The sequence below is a fragment of the Muscardinus avellanarius genome (genome assembly GCF_963383645.1).
Source record: "Muscardinus avellanarius genome assembly, chromosome: 20".
NCBI classification, from domain to species: Eukaryota; Metazoa; Chordata; class Mammalia; order Rodentia; family Gliridae; genus Muscardinus; species Muscardinus avellanarius.
Window position 1 is genome coordinate 8,461,340 of NC_137806.1, and position 18,098 is coordinate 8,479,437.

Genomic DNA, 18,098 nt, shown 5'->3' on the forward strand with positions numbered 1-18,098 from the left:
CCTCGGCTCTGGACCGTTCTCCCATGCGTCTTGGGAAGCTACTGGATCTCTCTGGGCTTTTGACAAAGCGTTTTTGGACACAAAGATCGGCAAGATCCAGCGCTAACTCGGTGCAGTTCCTAGTCTTCTAGGAGAGGCTTCTTTCTCTCAGTTAATATTTAGTGAATGTTTTTCTTTTTTATACTTTTATTGGTGCAGTGTGATTATTTATTACAAAGTGGACCTGCTTGGATGGAAAGGCCTGGGGAGCTGGGCTGGCTGCTTTCAGGCCGCTGGTCTGCAGACAGGACAAGGGCCGCTCTAACCTTGGTCCAAAATCATGACTACAATTACCAACCCAGAAGTCACTGAGGCGGAGTGCGATAGCGCATGCGCCTGAGCCCGGTACCTGGGAGCTGAGACAGGAGGAAGTTGGAGACCAGCGTCGGCCACTTAGAGAAGTCTCAGCAACTTAGTGAGATCCTGTTTCAAAAATAAAATAGGGCCGGGGGTGTGTAGAATATCCTGGGTTCAATCCCGAGAAAGAGAGAGAAGACAATAAAACCTTCATCCCAAAACAAAATATGTTAAAATATGGCTGGGGTGTAGCTCAGAGATAGAGCAGCCTGGGTTCAATCCCCAGTAACACACACACACACACACACACACACACACACACACACACCAGTAAAACCTGCATTCAAACCTAATTAAATATGTGAGATTGGCATAAATACGATGTCCTGTTAAATATATATAGCAAAGTACTTAGGTTTCCGTGGGGGGGGGGGGCTGGGAGTCAAGCCCAGGGCCCCAGGCACGCCAGGTGCTTCACCACTGCGCGACTTTCCCAGCCCCTGGTTTGGGGGCAGCATTATACCTCTAACCTACACCCCCAGCCCTTTATGTTTTGAAACAAGTACTGGAATTACAAGTGTGCGCCACCACACCCAGCCTAAAAATATCTAGTGTGTGTGTGTGTGCGTGTGTGTGTGTGTGTGTGTGTATAAATTTTTGTGGTACTGGAGATGGAACCTAGGGGCGCAAGTGACACCCCAGCCCATTTTTTATTCTTTATTTTGAAACAGGGACTCACTGAGTTGCAAAGGACCTCACTAGTTGATGAGTCTGGCCTTGAACCTGCGCTCCTCCTGTCTCCACCTTCCAAGTGCTGGAATTCCAGGCATATACCACCACACCCAGTCCCTAGATTTTTTAATGTGTATTTCTTGAAATGTGTGTGGAATTGAGAAACCAGTTGAGGTTTCTAAACACGGTCGGCTTTGGGGAATGTTGAGCATCAGGAGTGCTAGTTGACGTGGGATTCGCAGCTTCTCTATCCTGCCCTCACCTTCCCCCAAAAAAGATAACAACATCTATCTGATAATCACGGTGCCGTTACTCAGCAACAGAAGGGACTCAGAAAGGACGTGCCCCAGAAAAGATTGGAACTCCACCCAGTCATGTTGTGCTCATGGAGGGTTTTGCAATGTGTTGCTTCCCTCGGAATCCCCGCCAGCTCAGAGTGCTGACCAGAAGAAATCAAGGCTCCCACTGATAGGGTGGTGCTCGCTCCCTCTTGACCTTTAAAAATACCACACATACTCTAGGCACAGCGCTATCTGCTCACACTGGGTGTTTCTGTGTATAATGCACATATATGCTATATCTATCTATATATGTATGTATGTATATTATATATATGTGTGTGTATATATAATATATAGATATATTATATATAATGTATGTATGTATGTGTGTGTGTATATATATATATATATATATATATATATATATATAGTGTGTGTGTGTGTGTGTGTGTGTGTGTGTGTGTGTGTGTGTTACTGGGGATGGAACCCAGGAGCATTGTACCTCTGAGCTACACCTCCAGCCCTATTTTTTATTCTTTATTTTGAAACAGGGTCTCACTGAGTTGCAGAGGGCCTCACTAAGTATCTGAGGCTGTCCGCGAACCACGATCCTCCTGTCTCAGCCTTTCAAGTACTTCGGCTGCCTTAGTATCTTCAATCTGTGGTTGGTTGAATCGATGTATATGGAGGGCCGTACATCTATACTGATCCTCACCAGCCCCCTTAGTTTGAGATGATTGGCATTAATATTATACTTTTTTAGAGCATTTGGGATTCTGAGAAATGATCTTTGACAAATTTCTCATCTTATAGACGGAGCGGTTGATTTCCTTCACCAAGCCTCGTGCTGCTAATTAGAAACAGGAGATCTAGTTCTAACTCCTGATTTCCCAGTCTAACATTTCTAAAAGTATGGCTACGTACACCTCCCAAGACGCCTGCCCCAGATCATCACAACACTGTCCTTCCTGGACAATATTTCATTTGGTTGAGGCAAACAGTGGTTAAAATATGGGAAAATGGTCTATTTCCATCTTTTTTTTTTTTTTTTTGAGGTACTGGGGATTGAACCCAGGGCCATTTTACCTCTAAGCTACACCCCCCAGCCTTAGTTTTTATTCTTTAGTTTGAAACAGGGTCTCAGTAAATTGCAGAGAGCCTAACTGAGTAGCTTGAGGTTGGCTGCAAACCTGCGATCCTCCTGTCTCAGCTTCCAAAGTCCTGGGATTACAAGCGTGCACCACCACGCCCGGCTCCTCCATCTCTTTCTACGTAACTCTGTGGAATAGTTCTAAAAATGATCCAGTACTTCCAAATAAATGTAAAAAAAAAAATAACTGCAAGGAAGGAGGCATTTGATAAATATGTCTGGTCACGTCTAACATATTGTTTGCATAAAGTTGTGAATAGAGGTGGCTCTCTAAATTTCTCTGATGCAGTCTCCCGTGGTCTGAGGCTTTCTCCTTTTCTAACGATGTGTCCTAGGGTGATGTGAATTCCAGGACCATGTCCACCTTGCCCGCTTGATTCCAAGGAGACAAGTTTAGACTGCAACGACCACCCTCAGCTTCTCTCTGTAGCGGTTCCTCAGGTCTGGCTCAGCGCTGGACCGCGTGGATCGGAGGGAAGCCAGACCTGGAATGCCTGGGTCACGTGACCTCACTCTCCAGAGTTCTCTTCCCTTATTTCCTGCTCATGGGGGCCAGGGGCAGCTCCTGGGGAAAAGTGACTTGCCGACTGTCCCGGGGTTGGCTTCCAGCAGTCTGTTAATATTAGGGTGTCTTCTTTCAGATGGATGACCCAGATGACATAGACCAAATGTTCAGCACTTTGCTGGGAGAGATGGATCTTCTGACCCAGGTAAACTCCTTTTTCTTAATATGCAAATTAAGAGGGAGGGGAATTATAGAATTTGGTTTTGATATGATAAGGGTGTTGTCTTTTAAAAAGCACCTGCTGGAGATTGATGATATTTGATATTGTACATTCCCTATGTAACTGTTGAAGGTGTTGGAGAGGGCAGAAAATGATCTCTCCTCCTGAGGTCAGTTATTCAATGCTCTGGATACACACACACACACACACACACACACACACACACACACCTTCTCTTACAACACAGCTCTTGCCTCGGGTCTCCAGTGCAGGAATTCTCCCCAGGTATGCCCCTTTTAACCACCACCAAGTGAGATTTCCCCCGTGGTTCCCTTTCTAAAGACTAGCTGAGACCATGGCATCGTCTTTAGTCAAGATGTTTTACCAGCAGTTGAGGAAATGCTCCATTTTAAAGGAGTAAGCAGGAGCTCCTGTGCCCCACTGAGAAAACTGTAAGAATTTGGTCCCTTCTAAGGAGCCCGAAGCTCGTGGCCCCTGGGCCCCGGGCCTGAGAACAGCAGTGTTATCAAGACAGATGGATATAGAGGCCACCCTACTGTCAGGGCACCTGGAGCCCAGAGCCATAGACCAAAGGCCCAGCTTGCAAAGTCTGGTTAGCTTTAGTGTATCTTGTAATAGTCTCACAAAAGCTCCCTTGATTCTGAGGGTCCTCAGCTTATCAAAATAAGAATAACCTAAATAAGATAGGCATCTCCAGTTTCCTACAAAATAAACAGTCCATGTTTTCAAAGACTATTTTAGGGAAAATAAACTGAGCAAGACCCTATTTCTTTTCTTTGTGTGTCTGTATGTGGTACTAGGGGTGGAACCCAGGGGCTTTCTACCCCCAAGCTACACTCCCAGACCTATTTATTTATTTATTTATTTATTTTGTGGTACTGGGGTTCCTGGAAGCCCTTCTACCTCCGGGCTACACTCCCAGACCTATTTTTACATTTTTATTTGGAAACAGGGTCTCCTAAGCCAGCGCGCGTGGCTGGCTTCGAACCTGCGCGATCCTCCTGTCTCTGCCTCCCAAACGCGGGGATGACAAGCGTGCTCCACCACGCCTGGCCTCCCAAACCTATTTTATATTTTATTTGGAAATAGGGTCTCACTAAGTTGCTGAGAATCTCACTAAGTAGCTGAGGCTGGCTTCGAAGTGTCTCAGCCTCCCAAGTACTGGGATTACAAGCATGCACCACCACGCCCTGTTGCAAGACCCTATTTCAAAACAAAATAAAAAGGGCTGAGGATGTAGCTCAGTTCAATCCCTAGTACCACCAAAAAAATAAAATAAAATAAAATAAAGCAGAAAAACCAACCTGGAAATTGACAATATTACACATTACATATTGAGTTAGCACCTACTTTGCATTTCCAATAAAATTCATGTAAGTTTGGATTCTCTGGAAGAAGAAACAAAAATATGAGGATATAGTCTTCCAGGAAAGGCTGCTGGTTAAAAGATTAGTTAAGACAGCAGCTACACTTCTACAGAGGAGGATTTTTCTATAAAGGACTTGTTTTTCCTCTCATGAGGGGAAGACTTTTTTCTACTAATTTTTTTTTTTTTTTTTTTTTTTTTGGTGGTACTGGGATTCTTGGAAGCCCTTCTACCTCCGGGCTACACTCCCAGACCTATTTTTATACTTTTATTTGGAAACAGGGTCTCTTAAGCCAGCGCGGCTGGCTTCAAACCTGTGCAATCCTCCTGTCTCCACCTCCCAAGTGCGGGGATTACAAGTGTGCGCCACCACATCAGGCTAAATTTTTTTATTTTTGCAAATACATATTTTATTGGTACACTATAGTCTCAGGTCATAATGCGGATTATGTTAACAATGGCATATATTCACACAGTACTTGGTCCCGCCCCCGTCCCGCCTCCCCATTTTCCATCCTGATACCAAGTGTCCAGGTTAACAATGTTACGTTCGCATGTGGTCACATGTTGCTTTTCCATTTATGAGCCTCAGCCTTCCTCCTTCCTCCCCTTCCTCCTCCCTCCCCTTCCTCCCTGGCTTGGCTGAGGGTCCCCTCCGTTATCTGGAGGTCCTCTGGTATCCTAATACTCCCTGGCTCAAGCATATTAGAGAAGACATTTGTCCCTTCTCTTTCTGTGCTTGGTGATCTCACTGAATATAATGTTCTCCAGGTCTTTCTTACAAACGACATAATTTTGTTCTTCCCTATATTCCACCCTGAATGCGCCCAATCTCATCTGATCTCGGAAGCTAAGCAGGGCCGGGCTGGTTAGTACTTGAATGGAAGAGGAAGCCTTTGAATGAATTATTAAATCACTTCCGAGCCAAGGAAGAAGGAATTGGCAAAGGCTGCAGTTTTCATGAGACCCAGGCTGAATATCGTCACTCTAATTTAAGAGTAGGAGCCAGAGGTGGCAGTGCATGTCTGTGATCCCAGCACTTGGGAGGCTGAGACAGGAGGATCACAGGTTTGAGGCCAGCCTCAGCAACTTAGCAAGACTCTGTTCCAAAAGAAAAAGAGCTAAATGCCCCCAAATCAAAATAAGAGTAGGAAAGAGAGGCCTTCGAGTTTCTTGGACCTGCCTTTGGTCAAGGTCCTCTGAGGGTCCATTTTCTCTTTGTTGTTCCCAACCAAGTGTGGGGCTAGGGCTTCCTTGGCTGGTATACCTCTCCCACCAGGTGACCCCAAGATTTCAGGGGAAGGGGAAGGGAAAGGTCCTGCCTTGCTCATGAGGCCAAGATCTGGTCTTCGATTTCTAAGCATCCTTTGAGATGTTTGGGTTACTTCCCAGCCATTCAAGGAGTTGCGGTTTCAATATCCATCTTGAAATCGCTGCCTGTTCTCCTCTTTAAAACTGGGGAATGATTAGAAGAGGTGGAGAGGCCTTGGTCTCCCTAATTTCCCCCAAAGAAGCAAGAATTAAGGGGAGCTAAAATGTAATAACGTGATTGTGACCTTTGTCCTTTGAAATAATTTCAAGATCACAGATAAGCTGAAAGAATAGCATATATGACTCCTCTTTATTTTTCTCTCTGATTTAAGTGGGCGATGTGTGCGTGTCTGCCTCGACCACCTTGCACTCCATTGAGACGTATGACTACAGTGCACCACAAAAAGTTAAAAAAGTAACCTAGTCACATTGTTCTCTCTCTCCCAGGATATGTATGTGCCAGATATATAGAAAGATTAGATAGATAAATAGACGATTAGATAGATAGATGATAGACAGATGATGATAGATAGATAACCTCCTGGTTAAGGGAATCCATATCTCCTGATAAAGGAAGCTTTCTAAATAAGTGAAAACTAACTACTTAATGAGTCTAATCAGCTGTGTTGGGATGACACATGGGGAGTGTACCTTATGATTCTCCCCCACACGTTATGCCTTAATTGTTCCCTAAGTCAAAGATCAAAATACACGAAATATAAATGGAAGACTACATAGAAGAAATGTTTATATAATCTTAATATCCTGAAATGGGGTCAGCTTTTCTACCCAAGACACAACACAGAGACGCCATAAGAGAATGAATGAAATGTTTCAAAATATAAAAGGTATTTTCTACATGGCAAAAGGTAAATAAAATATGAGGCCATAATAATACCACAATTGAACAACAACTAAACTTCTGAGCCGGGCTCAGTGGTAGAGCACTGGCCTGGCAAGCCAAAGCCTTGGGTTCTATGTCGAACACTGCAAAAATAAAACAAAACAAAACATAAAAGTCTTTATCGATCGCCATTGGCAATTGCTAGACATTAACACATTATTTTATTCTGAAAATTGATAAAGGGAAAAATATTTTAGTTCCCTTGTGGTCTTAGTCATTTTGTATTTTAGAGTAAACAAATAATTGATAATAGAAAGTCATTTTATAGGGTCTAAGCCAGCCGCACTGGCTTAAGAGACCCTGTTTCCAAAAATAAAATAGGTCTGGGAGTGTAGCCCGGAGGTAGGAGGGCTTCCAGGAACCCCAGTACCACCACCACAAAAAAAAAAAGAAAGTCATTTTGTATAAGAATTTCAATTAATACATTGAAAATAAAGTAGAATTAACATTTTAAGGTGGTAAATATAAAGCAGTGTTCTCAGACTGTGGGTATTCATCCTTGTGGGTTTTGCCACATTTGCAACTCAACCAGTCATTATTTGCTTAACAATTGTCTTTAATTGATTTATAAAAATTAATTTCAACTCAAGATTGATGTTCTAATTTAATTTTTTCTTAATAACATCCAAGTAGACACACGGTGCCTATATTTACAGTTTTGTATAACCAGCCGCATAGCACCACTTCAGCCTTACTCACCAGATAGACAGACAAGGTCTGCCCCCTTCACTTCTAAGGCTTTCAGTGACCCTCCTACCCTTAAATGGTAGGAAATTAAAAATTTCCTTCTAAAAGCCAGTTTCTTCTTTCTTTCCCTCTTTCTCCATTTCTCTAAAATCCTATTTCATCACAAAATTATTCATTAATATTTTGCTAAGAGAGCTCCTTCTCATCTCATGAAATGGAGTCAATTTTATTTCTGAGGAAAAATTAGTTGGTTATCCTCACGCTATGATACAGAATTCTTAGCTATAATATTTTTTTATTTTGTGGTACTGGGGATTGAACCCAGAAGCATTCTACCTCTGAACTGCACCCCCAGCCCTATTCTATATTTTATTTTGAAACAAGGTGTCATTAAGTTGTGGAAGGTCTGGCTAAATTGTTGAGGCTGGTCTTGAACCTGTGGTCCTCTTGTCTCAGCTGCCCAAGTACTGGGATCAAAGACACGTGACGCCACGCCCAGCTTAGTTATAATACTAGAAAAACATACTCAGGAGGTGAATGTCTTTGTTCTTTCTTTTACTAAACTTGTCCTGGTGCTCACCTCGTGATTCATCTATCACGCCCCCCTTTCCTAGGCAGTTTTCACATTTTTATTCTGTTTTTAAAAATTAATTCTGGAATTGTGGTCACCTTTTCCTACATTTTATTCTCGACGCTTACTTGATTGGGTTCATTTTTTAACATCTTGATTACAGTCTCTTTTTTCTGCTTAAAATTAATAATCTTTCCCTAATTTATTTTAAAAAATATACTGATTGGTTTTCTCTTAAACTTTAAGATAGGAACAAGGGTATTATTTACCAAATCAAATCAATACCAAAGGGATGCATCCACTGTCATAAAAGTGTGTGTGTGTGTGTGTGTGTGTGTGTGTGTGTGTGTGTGTTCATGCACTCAAGTGACAGAGATTAAATCTGGGCCTCACGAATGTTGGTCAAAGGCTGTACCTGCTGTGCCTTAACTTTCTTTCTTTCTCTCTCTCTTTCTCTCTTTCTTTTTTTTTCTTTCTTTCTTTCTTTTTTTGTACAGAGATTGAACCCAGGGCATTCTACCTCTGAACTACCCCACAACCCCTTTTTTACATTAAAAAAGGGTCTGGCAAGGTTACTGAGTGTCTCATTAAGTTACTGAGGCTGGTATTGAACCTGCTTCCCAAGTCTTAATTTCTTTTTAATAAGAGTATTATTAGATAAGACTAACACCATAACATTTTACTGTAGAATGACAAAGGGCTTCCTGAAACCTCTCTCTCCTCCAAAGGACCAGATCTGCCTTTCTTTCTTTCTTTCTCTCTTTCTTTCTTTCTTTCTTTCTTTCTTTCCTTCCTTCCTTCCTTCCTTCTTTCTCTTTCTTTCTTTCTTTCTCTCTTTCTTTCTATCTTTCTTTCTCTCTCTCTTTCCCTCTTTCTTTCTTTTTTGTTGTTGACGTTATCACTTAAGTCCTTACAGAATTATATGCAGTGTATGTGTTCATCATTACAGAAGATTTTCTCTTCTTTATGAAAATTAACTATGTCACTCTCAGTTGACATGGTCTGCTTCAAGGTGTTCATTGTAGAATAGTTGTTTAAGCTGTTTTAGTTTTTTAAGTTTAAATAATAACCTTGCTCATTTCTTAAAGTTTCCTTCTGTGGGAGGAATAACCACATAAAACATTTCCAGTTAAAACGTACTCTTTAAAGAACATACGTAGAGTAAAACTGTGTAAATGGTTTTTGACTTGCTGGTTAAAACGAGCTTCAGAAACACCCGTATTGTGAATCACGTTGGGGGCTCACATCTCTTTCCACAGAGTCTGGGAGTGGACACCCTTCCTCCTCCTGACCCTCAACCGCCCAGAGCCGAATTTAACTACAGTGTGGGTTTTAAAGATTTAAATGGTAAGCCTAATAATTCTTTTTCTCAAGTAATTGGAAAGAATGGTGAATATAATCTGTTTAGATCTATGATTTCTTCTTCTTGAGACCGTTCTGCTTTTTAATTTTTACTGGTGCGTTGTAATTGTACATGAAGGGAGGTTCATGGAAATATGTTCAGATATGCACATCACATTATTTGGGCTGTTTTTCCCCATGCCTGTGCTTTAAGACGACAACAAAATTCAGTGAACCTAGGCCGGGCGTGGTGGCGCACGCTTGTAATCCCCGCGCTGGGGAGGCGGAGACAGGAGGATCGCGCTGGTTTGGAGCCAGCCTCTCTGGCTTAGGAGACCCTGTTTCCAAATAAAAATATAAAATAGGTCTGGGAGTGTAGCCCGGAGGTAGAAGGGCTTCCAGGAACCCCAGTACCACCACAAAAAAAAAAAAAAAATTCAAGAACGTAGACATCACAATGAATCGTTACTAAAGTCCTGGATCTCAAGGTGTGGTTTATTGTGTCTAGATGGAATTAAGAAAACCAGTTAGATGGTTTTGCCTACAATGAAGGAGAAATAGCATTTTATTATATAATGGCAGACCACGTCCATGTTCTCTGCCAAATGACTAGCTATTTCTTTTCTTGATGTCATTACAAAAGTCTTCACTAAGAGACATTTGTGAAAAGTGTCAAAATGATCTTGGATTTTGAAGAAGGGGACACTCTTCTTATTACTAAGGAGTAGTATATGAAAATATTAATAAGCAAGTATTCTTTCGAGCGTAAAAATGAACTTTTGACCTCATAATGATTGATGACATGTGAATGGATACTTTGAAATACAACAGATTTAGCCTACATACAATATATACTTGTGCATAATTTGTTCTATTTGACTTTTTATTTTTCCCCGAGATTGACACTTTATTTTATTAACAAAATATCTCCTCTCTTATTTAGCGTAGAGACCATCCTCAGCTCCCATCCCATTCAAATTACAATAAATCTTGAAATCATCTTTCTAAATTCATATGCATTCACTGGATCTCTTTAAAAGATTCACCAAGAATTTGCAGTGTCTACATAAAGTAATAAAAAAAAAATAAGAAGCCAGACCTGGTGGCCCCAGCCTGTAATCTTAGTACATGGGAGAAAAGGATAGGGGTATCACAGGTTCAAGACCAGTCTCAGCAATTTAGCAAGACCCTGTTTCACAGTAAAAAAAAAAAAAAAATAATAATAATAATAATAATAATAATAATAAAATGAGCTAGGGGTGTAGCTCAGAGGTAGAATGCCCCTGGATTCAATCCCCAGTGCCACAAAGTAAATAAATAAGTTAATCACTAAATAATAAATAAAATAATCTTATTTATACATTTAGGTAGTCCAAATGGTAGCATAAGTATCAAACACTGGAACTATTAGGTCTGGTGTCCTGTGCTACGTGGCACTGGTGATATTTGGCAACAGATGATTTCACAAAGATTTCTGCTTATTTGTTACTGAGTAGGCTTCGCCTCTCCCCGCCCAGTTCCGCTGGAATCCTCTTCCCGCGGTTGGCTCTTCCTCCCATCCTCTGGTCAGCCCCCTCGCCACACAGTGCATGCCTGATCTCGCACCCCACCCACTGTGACCGTGGGGACTAAACCAGGCACTCTACCTCTGAGCTACACTCCCAGCCTTATTTGATTTTTTGTGTTGAAACAGGGTCTTACTATGTTGCTGAGAGTCTTGGTAAGTTCTTAGGCTGGCCTCAAACCTGCAGTCCTCCTGTCTAGCTCCCCTAGTGCTAGGATTACAGGCTCGCAGCACCAGGCCTGGCTTCATGCCTGCTCTTCACTGTGCTCCGCCAAGACCACTCACCAAGCCAACTCCCACTGTGCCGGGCAGTCTAAAACCTTCAGGACTGTACATGTGTTCTATCATGGCAACCTCCTACTTGGAAGAAATCCTAAGATGAACCCTCCTCCCTCCCCTCAGCTCTGAAAACCCATGTCTACGCTTTCTTTCTAACACTTACTCCCAGGACACTGTCTTCATGAAGTCTGTACCATTTAATCCCATACTTTTTTTTTTTTAGTCCTTAACACTTTTATTGCTTTAACTCCTGCTACTTCGCATTAATTGCTCTTTCTTTGAGTGTGAGATGTCCTATATTGAGAGCCTCCTGAAATTCCAACTTCACCCTAAATCTGATGGCCTTCAAATCCAGCAGGTTGAAACCTACTTTCTTCCAAATTTATTTATCAGCAGTACTTTGCCCTCCAAATGTTTGGAGAAACCTGTCCCCCATCCATTTCCAATATCCCTCCTTCTCTGCTTTTTAAAACCCTAAGATCTTGCACGAAAATACCCAAGAGTCCTCTGGCTAGGCATCTATTCATGTGCTTGGGTTAGAGAGACATATATATATGCACACACATACACATAAATACATATATATAGTAATATATATAAAGTGTATGTACCTATATAAAGTACTTTCATATATAAAGTAATGCAAAAAATTAATAGATATATTTCAGAGCATTACATGTGTATGGCATAACAAGTCAAAATTATGATTCCCTCCTACTCGAATACTACTCTTAAAAATATCTTCTTTCAGCCGAGCTGGGTGGTGCACACTTGTAATCCCAGCATTCGGGAGGCTGAGACTAGAGGATCACGGTTCCTGGACAGCCTCAGCTACTTAGTGAGGCCCTTCGCAACTCAGTGAGGCCCTGCATCAAAATAAAGAATGAAAAATGGGGCAGGGGTGTAGCTTGGAGGTCAAATGCCCCTGGGTTCCATCCCCAGACCCACCAAAAAAATAAAATCTTCTTTCCGTTATTCCAAGTACAAATCACTATTTTTACCATTAATGTGATTTTTCCCTGGCAGAGTCCTTAAATGCCCTAGAAGACCAGGATTTAGATGCGCTCATGGCAGATCTGGTAGCAGACATCAGTGAAGCTGAGCAGAGGACCATCCAGGCCCAGAAAGCATCCTTGCAAAATCAACACCAGGCAGCGTCTCCGGAGGCGGCGGAATGCAGTGGAGCGGCCTCTCCTGACTATGGTGTGAACGATGCCGCCGCCAGCATCAGCCAGTGTGAGGACTTACCGCCGCCGCCAGCTGACCCCCTGATGGACCTTCCGCTGCCTCCCCCACCTCCCGAGCCTCTCTCTCAGGTAAGCGTGAGTGGCTGGTGGCTCAAGGCCTGTGTACGAACCACTGGTATAAAAAGGTCCATGACTACTCTGAAGCGATTAGAACGTAACTCAAACAGGTCGCTTCTTATCGTTATAAGTCAATAGGAGAGCCTTAACAATCTCCTCTGAATACTAACTTACAAAAAATCAAAGGAATTCGGGCTCCTAAAATACGTTCCCCTCTTTCCCTCTGCTCATGTGTGTTCATGCTTTGTGTGTGTGTGATTTATAAGTTTAAGTTGGAGTCTGTGCCTCAACTTTTGAAAAGTGAATGGCCTTTAAAGAATATAATAAAAGCTGGGCGTGGTGGTGCACGCTTGTAATCCCAGTACTTGGGAGGCTCAGGCAGGAGGGTGGCAGGTTCACAGCCAGCCTCAATAACTTAGAGAGGTGCTGTTTCAAAATAATAAGAACAAAATAGGACTGGGGGTATAGCTCAGAGGTAGAATGCCCTGAGTTAAATCCCCAGTATCACAAATGTGTGTGTGTGTGTGTGTGTGTGTGTGTGTGTGTAGACACACAAATATTTTTACAAATATAAATATTTATAAAAATATACATACTTATATAAATTATACATATTTATATATACATATAAAATATAATAAAATGTAGGAATCCTCCCCAAACACCTAGTAGTCCAAGAGTGTGCGTATAATTTCAGAAAATGCTCAGATCCTTTGAGATGGCTCCGTTTACAGATGTCTTAGGTTTGTCCCCCGGTTCGTGAGTTAAGCAGAGATATTTTGGGTTCTAAATATGTAAAGAACTGTTAAGGTTCGTATTTCCTCCTGTACACTGAAATTCCAAGGCTGTCTGTGGGAATTCCTTTCTATATCTTTGGGCTGAAGAATTGGTTACAGTCATTTAAGCGCTCAAACTTGAAGCTGTGAGACTGGGCACCTTCTGCTGCCATGAAGCGACTGAGGAAATGAGCGGTAGCACAAGTGATCACTCGGCAGTGTTACTTACTTAACGGACTGTGTTGGCTATCTTGCCATTTTACAGGAGGAAGTAGAAGCCCAAGCCAAAGCTGATAAAATTAAGCTAGCATTGGAAAAGCTGAAGGAGGCCAAAGTCAAGAAGGTAAACCGAATCCCTTGTGCATGGGGGAATTTAAGCTGAGGACGTTATTACACTTAAAGATAGAAATGTGAAATGGTACTTTCTGAATAGTTGTCATTTTTTTTTAATTCTAAGGACAAAGAAAAATTATGTAGTTTTATCTCTATAATATAGGTCAGCTTGCGATTGATAAATAGGGGACCTATGTTAATATAAGAGGGGAAATTTCCATAACTTCGTGATGTTTGTTTCTGTTTGTTTTGTTTCTCTTTGCGATGCTGGGATTTGAACCCAGGAGCATTCTGCTTCTGAGCTATACCTCCAGCAATATTTAATTTTTTTTAATTTTGAAACAGGGTCTCACCAAGTTGCTGAGGCTGGCTTTGATCACACAACCTCCTGTCTCAGCCTCCCAAGTACCGGGATTACTGGTGCGCACCACCACGCCCAGTTTGTACATGATTGTTGGTGGTGGTGGTTTACTTATGACTTTTATCTGAGAGCTGGAATACTGGGAAGAGAATTTACCTTTAACTAGAAAGGAAAAGTGCTTTGACTTGGCGACCAGACAGGCAGGACTCCCTTTCACTTTAAGAAATGTGCAAACAAATGTGGGCACCCAGGGTTCCTCGCGGAGTGGGCTTCCTGGCACTTGGCGCCACCTCCTGGCCTTTCTGATGGGGTCAGAGCTCAGCCCTGGTTGGTCTTCTGTCCCTTCAAGTCCTCTCCCTGAGATCCAAGTGTTTTCCGGTTTCTAAATTGCATTGATGTTGCGTGGTCTGCCTTAACCTTACTTTCCCAATAAACCTGTAATTCTATTCTGCTATTTTTTCGGGGTGGGGTCAGGGACAAGGTTTTTCAGAAACACATGTATTGTATTATATATAATGAAAACATTTGTATCTAACCTTGTTAGAAGCCTGTACCTAATAACAAAATGTTAATAATACTTAATATGGTAAAAAGAGAAAGGTGAGACCGTCTTTATTTCCTCTCTTGGAACACCTAATATCTCTGACACTCGTTAAGAACTATATTCAGGAGAATTGTCCTTTCTTTCCCTGTGGTCCCAGGGTTCAAGACCACAAAACCCAAGAGCATTCTACCTCCAAGCTACACTCCCAGCACTTTTCAATTTTTGTTCTGAAATAGGTCTCACTAGGTTGCTGAGAGTGTTGCTACATTGCTGAGACCATCCTCAAACCTGGGATTTTCCCGACTCAGCCTCCCAAGTACTGAGATTACGGGCATGCACCACTACGCCCACTTTAACTATTCTTTTTATATAGGGCTTTACACTGTGGCATCTGTTACAGTTCTTTAAATTAATTTTTTTGGTTTTTTGGGGAGTGCTTGTTTTGTTTCGTTGTTGTTGTTTTTTTGTGTGTGTGTGGTATTAACACCTCAGACCTATTTTTATGTTTTAAAACAAGATCTTGCCAAATTGCTGAGATTGGCCTCAAACCTGCAATCCTGTCTCAGCCTCCCAAGTACTGGGATCACGGGATTGCGCCACCACACCCAGCATCAATACGTGTTGACTACTTCGTTAAATAGTCCTTGACTTTCCTGGACTATGCAGACTGTGAAGGTTCATCTAGAAGAATCCTTTCCAGGTCAGTCTGGCTCCTTCCAAACACGCATGAGCTTCTTAACTACTATCCTCCCTAGTCTCTGCGTGTGTTAGCTTTCCGTTACTGTGTCAAATGCCTGTGATCATCAACTCAGAAGAGGAAAAGGTTTATTCTGCCTCAAGCTTCAGACGCTTCTGGAACGCACAGTGAAAGACATCTGTTCATTTCATAGCGAAGGGAGGGAGGTGGGGGAGGGAAAGAAGGAGGGGGAGCTCCCGGGGCCCCAATTTCCCAGGCAAGCCCCACCCTGCTGCTTTGGATATGCAGTGTCCCCCAAACCCTCCTGTGTGGAAGGAAGGCTTGGTCTCCAGTGCAGTGGTGCTCAGAGATAGGGCCCTTAGGTCAGGGGGTCCATTGAGGGATTTATCATGTGAATGGACTGCTGGGTGGTGGTGGAAACCAGGAGGGGGACCTACTAAAAGAGACGGGTCTCTGGGACATGCCTTCATCTCTCCCCACACACCGCCCTGCCCCCTCCAAGCTGCTGTGAGCTCAGCATCTTTGTCCTTCACTCCCACCCCACCTCCATGATGTTCTGCCCTGTCTCAGGCCCACAGCAATGTAGCCAGCCAGCCATGGTTGGAACCTCTAGAACTGTGAGCCAAACACATCTTCCCCCTTAAGCTGTTTACATGAGGGACTTTGGTCACAACGACAAAACGCTGAATAATCCATCTCCCGGTGACCTAACTTCCCCCTAGTAGGTCCTCCCTCTTAAAGGTCCCACCACCTTCCTTTAGTGCCATGGCTGAGGACCAGGCCTCAACACATGAGCCTTAGGGGGACGTAATTCAAACTGTAGCAGAAAGAAATCCATGGTCATCACTGGAATTAGATGCCCTTGGCTGTCCACCTCGCCCTTCTCTCAACCCCTAGCTGTCCAGCTCTCCTCCTCCCTCCTTTCCCTTCTCCTTCCCCCTCCCCCTCCTCCCTTCCCTCCCTCCTCCTCCCTCTTCCTCCCCCTCTCCAAGTTGCCCTGTGCATCAGGCTGCCTGAGCACCCTCGTCCAGTCACTCTTTCCCTAACCTAGAAACCCATTTGTACTGTGTTTTTATCTTTTTGTGTATGTATGGTGCTGGGGATTCAACCCAGGGGCATTCTACCTCCAAGCCACACCCTCCAGCCCTATTTTTTATTCTTTATTTTGAAACATGGTTTTACTCAGTTGCAAAGGCCCTCACGAAGCAGCTGAGGCTGTCCACCACTGCGATCCCCCTGTCTCAGCCTCCCAAATGCTGGGATTACACGTGTGCGCCACCATGCCTGGCCCATATCTACTCTTCTAACACACAGAAAAGCCTTCCCCTAGGAACTGTGTACCCATCCCAGGGGAAGGGCCTCAACCACGGATTCTGAGCGGATTCTCTCTGTCCCCCTTGAAGTACTCAGTGCCTTCTCAGCGCAGCCTTTCTTGTCACAACACAAGCACGCCCAGGTGCTGCCTGGCCCCTCCGCTTCTCAGTACCAAGCACCACCCCGCGCACTATGGGCTTGACATTTCTTGCCTGTATCCCCTTTCCTCGCCCGTGGGAGCCCCTCCAGGGAACTTGTTTCGTAGAGCAGGTGCCAGGGGTGCCCAGAGGTGAACAAGTCAAGGGAGATCATTATGTGTGTCGTGTTGAATAATAGCAAGGGAGAGAAGTACCACGGAGCAAATAAGATAGACAGAAGCAGTCAAGAGTACTCAGCCACACTTTTAGGTGGCTTTGGTGATGACAAGGCCCCTTGCCAAAACTTCAGCAACAAGAAGTAACTGAAAACCCCAGTACTAGGGAGGCTAAGATAGGAGGATTGCAAGTTCAAGGCCAGCCCCAGCAATTTAGCGAGTCCCTCACTAAATTAGTGAGACTCAGCAACTTAATGAGACTCTGTTTAAAAAAAATTTTTTTTTAAATAAAGGGATGGAGATCTAGTGTGGTGGTAGAAAGCCCCTGGGTTCAATCTCTAACACCCTTCCAAAAACAATAAAATGAAATTCATTATCAGATCGCTGCAAACCACAGGATTACTTATAAATTAGGGCAGGACAAGAGTGTGTATATTTTCAGTAGAACAATGGCAAGAGGCGCTTCTTTTACATTAAAAGGACAAGTAGCAGATGCTGGCTCTTTGCTCCAGCTAGCCATCCAGAGCACAGGAGGACGGAGCAGCTATTTCCTGCCATTTATCGGAAAGTGAGAGGACCTTGCCATATTTAGCTTGGATGGATTATAACAGTAAACACAACGCACAATCTGCCTTGATTCAACAAAAAAGATGTAAAGCAGAAGCTGCCAATCATTGGGAAAGGAAATTACAAAAACCAGTCATCTGCTGTTCTGATTTCAGACACTGCAAATCTAACTCTTAAAACAAAAGCCTACTGGGGCACAGAACACCAAAAAGATAACTGAGATACTCATACATTAAGAAAACAATTGGAAGAGCCACGCGTGGTGGCACACGCCTTTATTCCTAGTACTTGAAAGCCTAAGCCCGGATCACAGGTTCCAGGTCAACCTCAGCAACTTAGCAAGACCCTGTTTCTAAATAAATAAATAAATAAATAAATAAATAAATAAATAAATAAATAAGGCTAGAATGTAGCTTGGAGGTAGAATGGCCTGAATTGAATCCCCAGAAAAAGAAAGGGGTGGGGGAGGAGAAGGGAGGGAAGGAGGAAAAATTAAGCAAATAATCTACAACGTTTTTATCAGATGGAAATTAAGTCTATCTAAAGTATCTCATGGGTGTTGACATTGTTTTGAATCGTGAATAACAAACATAGGGTTTGTTGCAAAGCTTTTGGAATGAG

The 18,098-nt window shown here is 43.0% G+C and overlaps 1 protein-coding gene across 1 annotated transcript in view; it reads left to right on the forward strand.

Moving 5' to 3' along the window:
* Positions 1 to 3,140: 3,140 nt before the first annotated feature.
* APBB1IP (amyloid beta precursor protein binding family B member 1 interacting protein) overlaps positions 3,141 to 18,098 on the forward strand; it is a gene marked incomplete at both ends in the record, with an annotated part of 46,977 nt that continues 32,019 nt past the window's right edge. The window contains 4 exons of the mRNA XM_080717188.1: positions 3,141 to 3,209; positions 9,344 to 9,431; positions 12,295 to 12,584; positions 13,614 to 13,691. Of these exons, the coding sequence (XP_080573314.1) occupies positions 3,141 to 3,209; positions 9,344 to 9,431; positions 12,295 to 12,584; positions 13,614 to 13,691 (525 nt within the window). The remainder of the gene's footprint in view (positions 3,210 to 9,343; positions 9,432 to 12,294; positions 12,585 to 13,613; positions 13,692 to 18,098) is intronic.